This window comes from Candoia aspera, chromosome 6 (genome assembly GCF_035149785.1).
Source record: "Candoia aspera isolate rCanAsp1 chromosome 6, rCanAsp1.hap2, whole genome shotgun sequence".
Classification (NCBI taxonomy): domain Eukaryota; kingdom Metazoa; phylum Chordata; class Lepidosauria; order Squamata; family Boidae; genus Candoia; species Candoia aspera.
The window spans coordinates 100,329,115-100,346,264 of NC_086158.1; the positions used below are offsets into that span (position 1 = coordinate 100,329,115).

The 17,150-nt window shown below is 45.6% G+C and overlaps 1 protein-coding gene across 1 annotated transcript in view; it reads left to right on the plus strand.

Moving 5' to 3' along the window:
• The window catches only part of CABCOCO1 (ciliary associated calcium binding coiled-coil 1), a 42,957-nt gene that overhangs the window by 19,631 nt on the left and 6,176 nt on the right, over positions 1-17,150 (plus strand). The window contains exons 6-7 of the mRNA XM_063306292.1: positions 15,646-15,768; positions 16,117-16,251. Coding sequence (XP_063162362.1) covers positions 15,646-15,768; positions 16,117-16,251 — 258 coding nt within the window. The remainder of the gene's footprint in view (positions 1-15,645; positions 15,769-16,116; positions 16,252-17,150) is intronic.

Genomic DNA, 17,150 nt, shown 5'->3' on the forward strand with positions numbered 1-17,150 from the left:
GAAGTATTCACGTTGTACTTGTTCCATTGGCTTTCCAAAGGTGACTAGAAATGATGATCATGATGATGGCACTACCCACGAATGTGCATGGGATAAAAGTGTTGACCCACCCACTGTTTTTGAGGACAGGGCTTAGATGTTTCCAGTCTTCCAGAAGCTCCAGCATCCGGGGTCCCCAGATCTCCTTCAACTGCCTGTCTGGGCCTGCACATTTTCACAGTCCAGGAGCCCCACCAGTGAGAAAAGGGCATCCCCCGGCCAGGGTCCCCCTGGCTTCCCACCGCAGTGGATCTTCTTCACGATAGGCCACGACATCAACACTTCTCTTTTTACTGTGTTGGCAACTGTGAAACAAATAATAAATACACAGTGGATAAATTTTATTAATTTCAACTATAGCAGGCTTCTATTCAAAAAGTTTGGGAGAATGAAAGAAAGATGTAATTGCATTTCTTAAACCCATCCTGCATATTTTTTTTTAATACAGAACACTGAAAATGTGGCATCAGAATTAGATGAAAAGTATGTTTCTGTTTTCTCCCTTTGAAAGATAAGTTTAGGGAGAAGGAGAAATGCAGAAGAAAGACAATAAGTGACAAAGGCGTTGGCTGGACTAATGCAATAACTGGGCCCCTGTTCCCTCTCCAGTCATGTTAAAGAGTCCAGTACACAAAAGCTTTAAAGGGGTTGTGCAATACCCTTTCAGGAGAAAAGTATGCAAGTGGCAACTTCCTCTGAATGTATGCATCAGCACACATGTGTTTTTTCTACCTGTCCATGTGTACATCTCTCTTGTTTTTGAAGTGGCAATTTTCCTACCAGGAAGGATTGTGCACCATCACTGTCCTGACTCCCAGGAAACACTCTGAGACAAGGATCTGGTCTCTAATGTTTTATTGATAATACATAACAGTAATCCTAACAAACTGAACAAGCGTGGGAAAACCCAGCCATATAAACCCCGCAGGTTAAGGCGGTCCCAATCTGTGCCTCTTGGAATGGCTCACCAATTCCTCAGTGCTACGCATGCGCTTAACAGTCTGGAAGGGAGCCCCCTGCTCGCCATCCTTACTCATGACAATCACCTTTCTACGGGGCAGGACCAAGGATGGGGTTGTACAATGCAAGCTCAGCCTGGAGTACCTTGATAGGTGAGGGTTCTCACAACTGCCACTCCCCAGCTGTATGTAGTTTCCATCAGGGCTATATAGACCTGCTTCTGGCTGACCCAGCCTTTGCTTCTTCTCAACCAGCTTGTCAGTGAAATAGTTTCATTCATGGATGGGTCCTCTTCTGTAGAGCTGTTGTGTGTTTCTCACTGACTTTCAGAAGCAGGTAGAGCTGAGTAACTCAGATGTTCAGGTCAGGGAAGGAAATCTCTTTCTGATCCATGTGATATTAATCCAAAGCATGAATTAAATTATGGCAGTGGATGTCATCTATTTAAGCTCTCCAATAAAACTTGCAATTGAATCATCACTCTTATTTATTTGTTTCCCATTATTACATGCCACCAAAATTACAAAATCTCTCAGGGGCTTATAGGGCCAAGTCATTAAAAAAAAAGATATAAAAGTGTTGTAAAAGCAAGCAAACAATTTTAATTTTCAAATAATTAAAATAGCTGCAACTTGAAATATGTCCCTGGCTGTCTCTGCCTGTAAAGACAGTTGGCAGGAAGGAGAAGGGTCTCCATACCTGAAAGTCAGGGACGCACATGCCCCAGATAAGCGTCTGCCCTCTTCTCTCTGTGGTATTACAGCCATGACTCCTGTGGACATCTGTGGAAACACTCTTGATGAATGGCTCACTGGCCTCCGACTTTGGGCCAGGAACTGGCCAGTCCACCTGTCCCCCCAATACCAAAGTTCCTGGTCAACCTCATTGTAGAAAATGTGGAATTCCTATAGCTAAGAGGGCATAATCTGAGGAACTGCCTCACCCCCATTACATCGACCCATCCTACCCGGTCAGGCAGAGAGGGCCTGTTATGGACCCTGTCCATGAGGGACTGCCAATTGGCAGGGTCCAGGGGGAGGGCCTTCTCTGCCGTGGCACCCGCCCTTTGGAACAAGCTTCCCCTGGGGGTAAGACAGGCCCCCACTCTCCTGGCCTTTCGGAAGGGAATAAAACCATGGCTATGCCAACTGGCCTGGGATAGGAGGGGGGACAGCCATTCATGGGGGTGGTTGGCCCCGTGAGGGTGCCAAGGAGAAGATCTTATCTCCCATCTTGAATTTATATTGTATTTATAGTTATATTGGATTGTTTTTAGCAATTGCCACTTCTATGATCTGTAAGCCACTCAGAGTTATACGCAAGATGGGCGGTAGAGGAATTTAATAATAAATGAAAATAAAATAAATAAATAAATAATCTGCCCTTTGATGTACAGCTAATGAGAGGGGAGGGATGGTCTAGTGAGGAAACATGTTAAATGTAGGACTTGGTCCATACCTGTTCAACCTGACGTGGCTCCGTTTTGTAAGACTAGTTACTTACGCTTTGATGACCTGGTTTATTCTTTAAATCTTCCTTGCAAGCGGATAGCTTTGACTAGATGCTTCCCTCATTCCGCAGTGGATGTCTGTCAGTTTTATGTCAGTTTCACCCAACTTTCCTGCTAAAACCAGTTGATCACTAGATGGCGACAAAGCAACCTGCCTTTATGCATCAGAAGATTTGCAGATGGCAATCGAACCCACGGCTGCTTTGCTATCTCCTGTCCTTCAGGCCGTTTGTCAGAATTATTGCTAGTGTGTTGACTTAGAAGCAAAGAGCTGGATGTTTGGACAGAAATTGTGTGTGACTAGGGTGATTTTATTTTGTATGGTGGTGGTGTTACGGGCCGGGGTTTTTTAGGGCAAAGGCGATCCATAGCAACATATCGTAATAAACTCTGCTTGCCTGTGTCTCATTTAAAGAAACAAGATTGCTCAAAGAGTGCAGTGAGGAAAGGTGGGGGTAACTGTCACTTGTCTTATTTTTGTGAAACCTGATCGAGCTGGAAGGTGGGAGAAGCAGGAGACAAGCAGATGCTTCTTAAAATTATCCATGCTTAATCGTGTAATCTTTTGTTGGGGAATCTTGAAATCCATATGCCATCTGCATCTCTGTGACAGCTGAGGATCGTGGCCCTAGCTGAGTCTCAGGACAGGGTTTGTCCCTCCCCATCTTTCAGAGGATTGGAGGTCCCTCAGGCCCAGGCCCAGCCTTCTCCATCCAGGGTTACGAGCACACAGGAGTTAGTTGCAGGGGAGACGTACAGGTCGGGTAATAGCACTGCAGCCTGATTGCCATGCTGCGTCAAAGAGCATGAGCCTCCAGGTTAGCTCTGGCAGCTCTGTCACCTTGAATAAATAAATAAATAAATAAATAAACAAATAACCCTGAGTGAATAGCCCCAGGCTCCTCCGCTTTGCTCATGCTAGGGAAACCCTAGGTCAGGAGATCTGGGCTTGGTGCTGGACTTCCATCAGTCAGACGGCCAAGGACTGGGGCTTCTGGTGGAGAATGTGCTAGAGGATGCTTGTGAATCTTACATTCTACGTGTTCTCTTCTGCTGCTGGCACTTTCAACACTGTCAGCAGTGCCAACGGTGAAGCTGAAGAGGCAGAGTCTAGGGTGCCCTGTCTCAGGTACATTCCCATTGGGTCATCTCCAGCACCAGCTTAGTGTCGTGGTTAAGCCACCAGGCTAGAAACCAGGAGACAGTGAGTTCGAGTCCCGCCTTAGGCACGAAGCCAGCTGGGCGACCTTGGGCCAGTCCCTCTCTCTCGGCCTAGGAAGGCCAGGGCAAACCCCTTCCGAATTCTTGCCAGAAAATTGCTGGGACTTGTCTACACAGTCACCAGGAGCCAACACTGGCTCAAAGGCGCACACACAGACACAGAGAATTTGAAGAGGGTGGGCGACTGGGGAATGCGTCTCTGAGCCTTTCAGCATCTGCAGAGTGCGATTGTTCAGAAGGACGGAGTGAGGTGCAACAGGAGGTGGATGGCCGCAGAGTCTCTTTGGCCTTTTGTTAGAAAGAAGTGAAGATGCTGAAGGGGGACCAGAGTCAGTAATGGGCAGAATGAGGGCTGCGGATGGATGGCCCACCCAGCTGAGCAAGTGGGATTCAGACACTTCTGGCTGGAGCTTCAGCCACTTAAATAATCAGGTTAGTAATCTGGGATTTCTAATCAATGCTTAAGCAGTTGCTTCAGTGTTAATTAATTAACTCAGCTCCTGGTTGGAATCCCAAATAGAAGCTGCACCCACAGAGAGTCCTTGCCTTAATGGCATCTGCAGTCATGGTCTCCTGCATCTTAGTTCTTTAACTTGCCTGATGTGGAAAGGAAACTTGAAATAATAACACTTAATCCAAATAATCCAAATTCAGACCCAAGCACAGTGCCAGAAAGGAAACAATATCTTCCCACTGATATTTTTTTAAGGAGACTGGAGGGAGAGCCCTAAATAGGGAACGTTGAACACAGGTGAACGAGTTCCAGCTATTCCCAGTTGCATCTGCTGTTTTACTACATCAGATTGTTTCTCATGAATCTCAGCTTGAGGTTAAAGTCATGATTATGGAGATTTTATTTAAACAAATGCCATCTCTCTCGCTTTGAAGAAATGGAAATTAAATTACAGATGGTGAGGGATAAAGAGCAAAACGTGTGTGTTATGTAACAGTTCACTTCAGGGGGAAGCTGTTTGGTTGAAAATGGTTACTGTTTCATCCCACTCTTTGTTAAACACGTTTTAAATACTTTGATTTAATAACATGATTCGTTGGCAGTTTTCAAAGCAGATCACAGTAGAAGCTATTCTAAGCCTAACAGCTCTGGGAGATAACCCTTTGCAAGGGTGTCTAAAGCCAAAGAAAAATACTAATTAAAAACAAAAACAAAGCAGACTTCTGCCTTCTAAATATAATGTCCTTAATATTTTTCCAGATTTGAGCATTCCAAGATTTACCTTATATGGGGGGATAATTTGATCAATTTGCCACCATTTGCTACGCTTTGCACCAGTCCAATCTCTGCGTTGATTTTATTTGATCTTATTTATCTTGTTTAAAATGGAACATGCGGCTGATTAGATTCATAATATGTCGCATCGGAGGCCTCTACTTCCGGGAGAAATACATTCAGGGCTTTCCGTTCAAATCTGATGCAGCACGAAGGCTTCCAGGCGCTTTGCTGACGAACTTGTAAGTTGAAAGAAAGACCCTCCCCCTTTTCAAGAATTTATAATCCCTTGTTTGGTTTGTCCCCCTTGTTTGTAACAGCCTCCCGCCTCCGTGTTTGGCTGGAAGGGGTATGCCTCCTTGGTGCGACGATCAAGAGCAGTGGTGTCATGTTGGAACAGCAGGGATGTCACACTGGGGTGTGAGGCCCCGCCATCGCCCTCATGTGAACGGCTGCACCGGAGGGGTGTTCTCTTACTTCACTTTTCTTGCACGCTTCTTGTTTCTCGGGCCGAAGGGGACGCCAGAAAGAACGACCTGGGGCTGTAGAAGTAAAAGGAACAACTGGGGAAAGTGGAAACGGCCATCTTTCCTGACCCGGCAGATAAATTTGGAGAACAGGGTGGTGTTTTCCAGGTGGAGCTGCAGACAGGGGTGCCTCCCAAAGGGTTGCCTGGCCCTGCTGCTTGCTAGGACAGGTTTTTTGTGAAGCAGGTGCCTCGGGAATGGCCCAGAAGGCTGGCTCAGGCTTCCCCCTGTTCTAACCTGAGTTTTGAGATAATTGAGAGTTGAGCGGGAGACCCTTTTGAACTGGAGGGTTAGGGTCCCCCTGCCCACTTTTAGGAACCCCCAGGGTCTCCCCCTTGATCAGAGGCAAGGTCTGCCAGGCCCAGTCCTCCCAGGAAAGTCCCAAGTTCTCCGTTCTCCTCAGGGGCGTCCACAGGATTTGTTAATGCTGGTCAGAGGGTGTGACTGAAGCTGCCCTTGTTTTCTAGGTGCGACCTTCAACCGCGCTGTCTGGCTACCATATTGACTTTTTTGCCCATACCCTGTGAACACCCCTGATTGTCCTTCTCCATGACTTCACAGGAAGTAACACCCTTTGTTGAGGAAGCCTGGGGGAGAGCGACCGTGATTTCTTCTTGATTTTAAAGGAAATTGGAGCTCAGGGCAATGAAACGCTGGTCAGAGGGAGGACCTCTTGTTACTGGAGACGTTGTTCAAGGGAAGGAGAGTCCCGTCGTTGCAAGGTGCAAAAGTGTCCCTGTCGGGACCATTCAGGCCCTTCATAAATAGGGGGATAAAATCTGAAAGCATGTAAAGTTTGAAGGACCCCTGCTTCTTTATTCTCCACATTGATTGCCGAAAAGGGACGTGCACATTAATAATTATAGCGATGCAAACATGAAAAATGGAAGTCTCTCAAATCACCTCTAGTCAATTTTCTGATAAAATGAATTTTGTATTTCCCTGTTTTGATTAAAGTGGGCTATGCTTGAGTTTTATTTTTAAGTTGGTGTTAATTAGAAATATGGAAATAGGTTGAAACACATTGCTCTTCGCAGGCAAGGAGCATTCACAACCAGTTTCTTCACACAATCACGTCTGTTTTGGAATGTTAAAAAACCCTGACTTATTGCATATTTCTGTATATTCTGGTTTCTGCAGTAGGATGGGGTGTGTATAAAGTCAGAAATTGAATTTGCAGCCTGAAGAGGGGATGGTTGTTTTGACAGAACATGAGGTGCTGTGTAGCAAAGGCCTAAGCACTTTACACATCATATCTGATGTCAGAGAGCATCACAGTACAGCCTTTACCTCTTTGGTTAAACACACATTTAGCTAAAAGCATAATATTTATAAAATAAACCCTAACATGCAGTTTCTGTAATTTTGAAGAATTTATGTCCTGCTACTTCTAGTTTCAAGACTCTTTTAAGTTTATTTTTACACACCCGTTTCTTTGAACTGAAAAACTAGAACTGTTTCATACCTATGCTGGAAAGGAACTGGCTTCGGGGGCCTGACGTGGTCCCTGTGAGTTGAGTCTTAAAAGGAGTACAAATTCTGGAAGGTCAACCTCAGCATTTCCCAGCCTGGGCCACTTCCAGATGTGCAGGCTTCATCTTCCAGGATCCTCAGCAGCCACCATGCCGGCCGGGGAACAGTGGGAGCTGACCAGGCTGGGAAGCACTGTGTGACATCGTTAGCACTGGTGCAGTTATCCTCCTCGGTGGATCCAGACTTCAAATGTGCCTGTGGAAATGAGTGTGATCAATCTGTCATAGATAGCGTCAGAGCTGTGGTGGGGCTGTAAGCACGACCCAGTCTGGATCAAGTCTCTGGGCTGCTCTTCTCAGGAGAAAGAGGAAGCTGAACCGATCCTTCTGGGGAGAAGGATAAATCCTTAAAGGATGATGAAGCAGGAATCTTCGGTTGGACGGCGAAGAAGACATGTCGCAGAAAGGAAGTAGTCGTTTTGGCCAGAGGGAGAACATTTCAAAGCTACTGAATATCTTAAATCTCAGGGAAAATATTATCACAGTGAGAGTGTGTTTTATTGTAGTAATTAGCAGGTTAAATATGGAGGGGGGAAATATAATCCATAGATAATCAAGCTGATGGTAAACCTCACTTAAAATTGAATGCTGATATTCACTGATATAGGTGCGTGCATTTTCAATGATTCTTTGTACCTTTGGACCAAGATGCCACCAGCAGATGCACCATTTCTTGGATTGTGAATACAATTCAGTAATTAAAATGCATACAGTAAATGATTTTGTTGTAGGGATATGCTTGATAACCTTAAAATTCTTTTGTGCTAGTCAGGGTCTTTAGAAGACCAAATCTGGTGATACTCCATGTATTCGTAATTAAACCAAGGGAGGTGCAACAGATGCTGTGTCTGTGGAAGGATTCCTAAACATATCTATGTGGCCACAAGCTGTCTTCAAGCTCTGAAAATCTCATTTCCTTTTGAAAAAGTTTCTAGCCCTTATTGTTTTGAAACAAAGCTTCAGAACATGACTGTGTGTATCTAGAAGGCCCAGAATTGGCAATTCTTTAGTCTTGGCTAAGAAATTCCATCTGGAGTTTGTTGTTGGGAGGCAAATCTGGATCTGAATTTAAGAGGCAGCCCAGAGAATACAGTGCCTGCTACCTGCAGATCAAGAGCAGATTTTAATATTGCATAAACATCTCCTTTATAGCTTATGAGTCACAGCACTTCGCTCATCCCTCGAACAAGCACAGACACGTCTGGCTGCTCTTTGGTTCTCCCACAGTTGAAATGCAGAGTTAGCCCTGAGCTTGCGAATAATTGAGCAAGCTTGGCAAAAATCCATCCCTCTCCAGACTAAATGATTCGGTTTACGGGCTTGTGTTCTCTCTCCTTAGAAATCAATGGTTTGTTTAATCATTATTTAAGCTTCTAACAGATTCTTAGAAAGTTAAGGCACAAAGCACAAGTAAGAAAAAAACAGGTATAGAGTAAAAACATTACCGAAAGACTTTTTAGCAATGCTTTTTCTCCTCCACTTCCATTTATTTCCCAACAGGTAACCTAAATATTTGTACTTTGCCCTGAACATTGAGGGTTATTGCTGATACTTGTTTGAGTCTTCTGTTATTTTTGATTGGTCTCATAGCTCTTTTTCTAGAAACCACATTCCAGGTATCTTAAGTTTGCTCGGCTGTGTGATGCGTAGTATGTAAGGGAGCCATTCCTTCCTGAATGGGGCCAGGCCCCTGTGATGGATGTTCGCCGGCCGTTTCGCCAGGGCTGCACATCCTCCCGTTTTGGCCTCCCAGCCCTATATCGTCGGCCAAGTTTCCCTTTTCCAGGGCTGGCCAGATTTGTTCTTGCTGCTGTCAGCATGCAGCTTAGTAAGCGGGGATATTTTTCATTTATATTTTCTGGAATTATATCTAATGGAAATATTTGTGGTTTCAATTCAGATTTCACTTTTAGAATTTTCTGAATAGTTTGAGGCATTTCTTTCCAATGCATTTGAGTTTTTTACGTGACCACCACATGTGATAAAATGTTTTTTTCTTTGCTGGGGTATTTCTAACATTCATTGTTACATGATTATCTATCTTGGTAATTGTTGATGGAGTGATATACCATCTGTAAAACATTGTATGCCAGTTTTCCCTTAAATAGTAGCTTTGAGTAAATTCTATTGATTTTTTTTCACCATAACTCTTCCCACTGTGGTGCTGTGATTATTTCTTCAAAGTTTTGCATCCACTTAGCATACAATTTTTTATTTGTTCCATCTCTGTGCATCATATTTTAATTAAATAGACACACACACACACACTGTGTGTGTGTGTGTGTGTGTAAATTAAATAGATTATCTTGGTTTTGCATGATAGTTTCAAATTCTCTTGTTTTTCTCAAGGTTCCTCCTCCTTTCTTGAGATAATTTTTTTTTTACCCCAGCAATTCGTAAATACATCAACCATAGTAAATTCCTACCACTGAGCAGTTCAGTTGATGCATCCTTAGTCTGTTTTCTGGGTCTGGATGAACCATACTGGCATATGTGATTAAATCTTTCTTGCTGTGGTTATCTCTGAAAATCAGGGTATTTGGATCTGCCTCTGATTAGAAGTGTCCCCCACATAGGTAATAGCTAGGTAGATGTTGCTGGCAGGCAGGCAGGCAGGCAGGAAGGACTCCTTAATGTTAGTAAACATTGGGATATGGTTTTGTTTGAATGGAAGAAGTGCTACAAGCTTATTTACTTTAGAGATAATTTTATTCCTTCCAAGTTTTTGGAATTAGCCTGTGCTTATGGCACACTAGGCCCTAGATAATTCAGGAAAAAGGTTTATTGTGCTTACCTCCCTTGACCTCCCCAACTCTCTGTGAACTCATTAGGTTTATGTCCTATGTTCCCTTCATAGTCCCCAAGCATCATGAATCATGCTCCCTCCTCTAATGTTGTCCTCACAGCCCCAGCACTGCAAGGTAGGGACTAACCCCAAATCCCCCAGCAAGCTTCCATTTTGAATCTGAGTGCCCACAATCCTAATCTAGTCCCATACTCTCAATCATGCATCACCTCCAATAATAAGGTCTAGAAAGAGATTCTTCAGTTATTGACTTGAATTCAGCAGAAGAGTTGGCGTGGTCAGGGACCTTCTTTTTCAGGTATTCAGTCCTGAGAAGAGTTTAAATGGCGCTCACAAAATGGGCCTCCACTTCAGAACTTTCCAAGAAGAAGTACAGGACAGGGCAACTCTCTTCAATACTCTTGCGCACACCTGAGAAGCATCTCCAGGCCATACCAAAAGGGACTAAAACCATGCACCCACCTGCCCCATAAAATGATCTGAACCACAGACTTCCTTCTGCTTTCACAGCTCTGCTTGCACAGTCATGTTTCATGAGATACATGAAACTAACTTTGCTGAGGCTGATTTATTGCTCCTATGTAATTAGTCATTACATATGGCCAAATGTCATTATTTCTGATGAAGTCAGGAATTCATTCTTTGTATTTGCTAGATTTATAGGCCACTGTAGCAGAACAGATAAACATAGTGGATGGGAGGGCACAGGTCTCCAGCCTCCTTTCCCAGAAGCCTTCAGCTGTCTTCCAGGAGGGTCTCACAGGAGCTCCCCACCTGGACTGCCTTCCTGGCAATCAAAGATAACAATATATTTAAAAAAGTCATTTCAATAGTGCCCCTTCCTGGTCATAGAGCATAAGAGTATGGGGCCAGAGGATTCAGCCATTCTCTACTCCTTCCACCCCTGGAGAAAGATCAATCTCACAAGAGATAAATAAAATCACATTTTATTTTTTTAAAAAAATTAAATATACAACTCCTTTATAATTTTAAATATTACAGCACAAATAGTCAATTCTGGTAAAGATAAATGGCAGAGGTACTCAGATCCTGAGTATTATCATCATCATCATCATCCCACCTTTTTTATATAGATAACTCAAGGTGGTGAACATACCTGATATTCCTGCCTCCTATTTTCCCCACAACAGCCACCCAGTCAGGTGGGACGGGCTGAGAGAGGGGGACTGGCCCAAAGTCACCCAGTAGGCTTTCATGCCAAAGGGAGGCCTAGAACTCCCCATCTGATGATACAGCTGCCAGCTTAAAAGAAAATCACAGAATAAAATGCAGTGCTCCATGCAGACTACCGGGATGGCCACAATCCACTGCAAATAGCATAGCCTCCTTGGGAGAAGGGAGATGTTGTAGTTCAATTGCAACTATAAGACTATAAGGGGATTCTAAATGAAATTAATGCATAACAGGCTGAAGGACATCAATTCCCAAATGTGTACAGATAACTAAAAGACAAGTAGACTTAACTCAGCATTACACAAAAAAAGAAGGAAAAAAAAGAAAAAACTTAACAAGAATACTTGGCTAGACTGGTTACCTATTTCTGCCCAAAGTATCAAATTTCCAAAGCAAAGGTTCTCTGCTTCACTTATCTGGACTTCCTCCAGATTTGGGGGGAGATTCTACTTTAATTAGATGCTGCTGAAACACATACATACCCGTTGATCGACAGACCTCTATTGGAGTTCTGCCACCAGTTTCCAAAGGACCAGATCTTTTCCTTTTCTCCAGCTGAACAAGGGGCCAGAGTACCTGAATCTCTGTGGACATGATAAAGAGCATCTGTCCCTGCTGGTGGGGATGTATCTCCTGCATCTGGCACCAGCCGGCATATTGTGAGCATCTGGCAAGCAGGCACATTCACAACAGCCACCTTTCCTCTCATTGTGCAGAATGGCTTCCATGTGGATCTCCCTTTATTTTAGGCAGTGAGATGGTCATGCTGAGGGAGCATGACTGACCCAAAGTCACCCCAGCGAGTTTCCATGGCTGAGGGGGTCTTGAACCTGGATCTCCTAGTCCTAATCCAACCCTGTTACCCCAAGACCACCTTGGTCCTCTTCTGGTTGGAAAGAATCACTGGGATGCTTATCCAGCCACCCATGTGAGGGACCTTCAGACCCTTCTGGATTCACATTGTTTCATCTACATCTTTGCTTCATGGACAGTGGGGCTTGACTGAGAACACAAGCTGCCACCCCCCACTCCCAGAAAAGTTATCCTCTTTATCCTGCAGGCTGATCACAGCTCCTCTCCCTGGTCCTCCATAAGGGATGTAGAAGGCAAGGCAGGGCCTGTGCCTCCAAGGCCAATATGTAGCTTCTGAGGGGGAAGAAGAGGAACCAAGAAACCCCCTGATTCTCCAGGGAAGCTATTTCAGGAACTCTGCAGTGTGCTTCCACCCCTGAGGGAATACAGTACCAAGAGATGGGAAACACATTGTTGTCTTCAAAGGCTCCTTGTCCTGGACATGTAGAATTTGCAATTCAGAGCAGCCAGTGGCTTAAATATGCTCAAACCAAGGAAGCAAGAAGTGGACAGAATAGATTTCTTTGCTGTGCAAAGAGGGAATATTGTGATGTGTCAGTTTTCTTGAGCTGAGTCTTCTGGAGATGCTGGATTTCAGCTGCTTCCATGCCTCACTGGGCAGCCCCAGAAGAGCCTCCTTGTCCTCCTGTGAATTTGAGTTCATCTTTCCACCTGGAAGGTTGCTCAGAAGCAACTCATGAAGCCATCAAGGGCAGCAGGAGACATACATTTTAAAAACATAATATCTACGACAAAATACATCAATTGCACTGGACACCGGAAGTATAACAGGCTCCCTCAGCCCATTTCCCACAACCAGAAGTCCTCCATTTTGGGCCAAAGAAGGTCATAGTCCCAGCCTTTCTCCACCACCAGCCTTTTCCCTGGAATGCGTCCAATGGAGCCACACCCTCCTGTTCTCATACCGGCTGAGGGTTAGCACATCTGAAACATTTTTGGGTGCCAGGATGATCTTGTGGGTAGGGCGTTGGATGAGGAGAAGGAAGACCCCTGAGCCATGGGCATATCCAAGGTGACTTTGGGTCAACTGCTCTTAACCAACCAACCAACCTCACAAGGCTGTTGCCGGGGAAAAAACAGAGTGTAGGTACCATATAAAAGCACTACTGCATTGAGGGGCCCCAAAAAGGAAGGGGTGAAAGAGGCTGCACCCAGGAGATTGTGCTGCTGGAAGGCATCAGGAAGATGCTCTAGAGCAGTGCTTCTCAACCTGGGCAGCTTGAAGAGGTATGGACTTCAACTTCCAAATTCCCCAGCCAGTGTTCCTGGCTGGGGAATTCTGGGAGTTGAAGTCCACACCTCTTTAAGCTGCCCAGGTTGAGAAACACTGCTCTAAACTAATATCTGCTGTGGAATTTGATAGAAGGGCTTTATGGAGCCTGATCGCATCTTCCTTGTTGCTGTTGAAACTTGGAGGTTGGACTGGGGTTCACCCTGAGCAGGAGAGAGATTTGCAGAATCATCTGATCAAGCCTCGGTTCTCTTCTGTTTGAAATGTTATGGGTAAGAAATAGCCAAGGGAGGGAGGGAGAAAGCATTCAGAAAATGTGGTGGGCGGGTGCCTGCGCCTTGGCCATTAAATAAAATAGCAAGATAGATTTTTTTTTAATGTTATATGTAAGCTTACTTCCCTCAAAGCCCCTCCCAGGCTGAACAAAACTATACATTTCTCTTCGGGTGGGGAAAAAATAAGTAACTGTAAAATAAAAACAGGGTTGTAATGCTGCCTTGTCTCCTTGGTTTTAAATAGTTTTCACTACATAATCAATGGTAATGGTATACATGAGGTTTTGTTTAAAGGAAATACAACGCCTTAATTGTACTGTTTAAAGAAAAGTATTGCATCAGAAAGATTCATTTAAATACGTTTGGCTCGAGGCTCTCTTCACAATTCATTCATGCTGATTTTCTCTTGGACTTGTTAGGAATGCAAAATATAAAAAGAAGTAAGCTCTGCTGGATCACAACATTCTGTCCCCAAAGCATACTTTTATTCATAAATCTCTCCTGCCAACAAAAGGCTTCCTTTTAATTCTAAGTTGCAACTACAAGCGCATTTAAAGCCTGGCTGAATGTTAGTGCTGCGGAGACTAACAAAACATGCTCGTTCTGTGATTAAATAGTTGCTTGAACGAGGAGCGGGTGGGGGCTGGTGTGAAGGAAATTCTGAGCACAGAATTGTGGAAGCCCACCAGTCGGTGTAAGGGTACATGTGGAGGACGCCTACAAGCAGGGTTCAGGGATGGATCCTTGGACTGTCTGAGTGGCAACTGAACTCAGCTGCTAAGCCAAAAGAGTTGAGAGGTAGTGGGGAACAAGCAAAAATAGGGGGGGGGGTAGCACTTGGGAGACCCCAGCAAAGGGAAAACTCAGGGTGGGATCTGTTGCACTTAAAGAAGGATGAACCCTCCTGGGGGGTTTATGGCCCAGCTGCATCCTGTCTCTTAGCATCATACATGTTCCATCGTTTGCCTTTTTTCCACCAAAGGACTACACTGTGCTGCAATTTTTTAACACTGCATTTGTTTTCATATTTTGAGACAGACACCATTGAACTCGAGCACTCCGTGCTTACTTATGGCCTCACAGATGACATTTTGCCTAATTGCCCATTTTGCTGGAAAAGAAACGTGATGGGTTTCTCTGACATCTCCCGCTACCCATTTTTGCGGGCCTTGAGGGCAGTCTTCGCACATGTGCATGGCCTTTTATGAGGATGCAGCCCTTCTGCAGCCCAGTCCCAGCCACCCTGATTCCTAGAGGTGGGCAGCGTGGCAGTTCAGAGTAGCATTGCTGCAGCTGCAGTCCAGAGAGCGGCAGGCCCTCCTGCTTGCCTTTCCTGTTGGCCCCAAAGAGACCTTCCACTGCAGCAGAAAGGGCTCCTCAAAGCACCCAACAGTTTTAAAAATGCCCAGGGCGGTTGCAATGCTCCGCCAGAAGCCCACCTTGGCCTGCAGTCATCTACGGTGTTGCCTAGGATCGGTGTGCTGGCAACGGAAAATAAAAAATGGTTGAAGCCCTTTATCCAGCCAGCACCATTCTGGCCCCACTTCTCCCTCATCCAGGTGCCTTCTCCTCTCTCTGTATCAGAAGGGGGTTCTTTCATCTGTCTGTCCATCTGTGGAAAGCATCCCATGCTGGTCACTGGGGACCTTCCTGCTTCCACCTTTGGCAGGGGGGCGGTGGGTGTCTCTGGGGACGGATGAGAGAAGGAGCTGAATCCTCTCCATGATCATCAAATGCTGAGTTGGCCACGGGCTAGATAGCCTGGGCATCCTCTTTATTTTGTTAGCCAGAGAATAATACAAATAAGCGTGATTTCAGGGCAGTGGGCTTAGAGCCTGCAGACGTTGCTGAACGTTGGCCTCCCCCAGTGGCCAGACGGTGGAGAGCCTGTTCAGCAGTCGGGGGGCCCAGTGACTTACACGGGGCAGTTGTGGGGATGCAAATCTGGGTGGTTCTGGGAAAGAGAACCACCGCATGGGGTCTGCAGAGGGTGGAATACTTTCCCCCTTTCAGTTGGGTTCGTGAACAAAAGATACTACAAGGCCGTAAGTGCAGATCTGAGAAGGATGTCAGGAAGGCTTCCAGTTCAGAGCACTTTGGAGAATAACAGAATAAAAAGTGTAGCCTGTTGGCAGCCTGAGCCTTTGACTTCCTTCCTTTGAAAAGCCACCAGCAAATTATGACCATTCATTGCATCACTGCTGCGTAAACTCCCTTGCTTTCTCCTCTACTTTATTTCTTCCCAACAGAATGTCATAGAGCTAGTCAAGCCCCCCAACACCCCTTTTCCTGTCCCCCTGGAAGAAGGGTTACCGTGCGATGTCTTTTCCACGTTCGTAGCACTGACTCGGGGGGAAGAGGATTTGGCCAAGGTAAATGAATGTGTCTTGCTGCCCGCCATGCATCCCTTCACTCACATCCACACACGCAGCCCTCACCTTTCCTGGTTCCTGCCAGAGACTGGACTAACTTGCTGGCAGAGGATTTGGGTGGGTGTCCTGCCCTGAATGACAGCAGGAGGCCTGCTGTCCTGCTAAGGAGGCTGAGCACCTGGCTGGTGGGAAAAGTGGAGGGTCTTCCCACACTCCGTAGGGTCCCCTTTCTGTGGCCGGGGGTGGGGGGGACCGTGGGTGACTCCAGGTGGACTCCAGCTGCCCTCCCCAGGCAGTTCGCTCTTGTGGTTAGGCAGAGCTGCTTGGTGAGAATTTGTCCTCTTTTAGGAACAGGAAGGTGCCGTCCTTCCAGAAGAGCCAACAGAAGACCACGTCACTGTTGACCCCTTGGCAGGCTACACAGTTGAGGATGTTCGCTCAGTTCTGGGCCAAATCACTACTGAAATGATCAACAGTATCCAGGTATTGTTGCCAGAAGCAGCTTGACTAACTGACATTCTAGATTATTGTCAGCCTGTTATGTTAGGGAATTAGAGAATGCCCATTGTCTGCCTGCTGTGCTGTACGAGGGGATCCATTGACCAGGATAAGTTGAACATGGTTTGCCCCTGCAGACCTAGGGTGATGCTGCTCCCAAACTTGAGTTTCGCTACCCCAGATCATATTGAAAAACGCCTGAGAACGGGTGCCTGGATGCACACTCCGACACAGCTAGTGAACATGCTGAGTGTGCAATGTAGGCAGCGAAAGGCGCTTTTGCTGGTAATTCCTTCGCCTGTGCTCCTGGATCTGAGCCGCTGTAGTGGACAGCCCCGAGAGGAATGTGCAGCAAGGGGGGCAACACAGAGGTCTCTCCTGCCTTCGCCCTGCATCAGCCCTGCCCTCTTAGGGCCAGGATCCTGACCTGGGGGTGCCCCACAAGTAAGTGCTCTGCAGCAAAGGTCGTGTCCGTTCATTTAACATTTCGTATTTGCGGACTCGGCTGTTTTGATACATCTTGCTGGAAATCTCTGTGGAGTGGCCTGTTCACAGCCCCGTGAAAATACCATTTCCAGCAGAGAAGGAACACCCCATTCAGTTCCCTTTTACTTCTTTTTTGCAAATTGTGCTGTTTGACAATAAAAAATGAAAAGAAAAATTAAGCAAGGAAAACTTAGTGCTGAAAGTTTCCACTTGGGAGAACTGAAATATTTAAGAGTGGTTGAACGGGGGCATAAAACAATCCTGGGAAAGTTTACATTCTGTGTAAGGGTCGGCCATTATAACTGTCTTCTCTAACCTGTCACTGCAGACGGGCAAATGCCTTAGTTCCAGTTTCTCATATTTTCCATTTGTAAATTCCATTTAACCTATTCCCACAG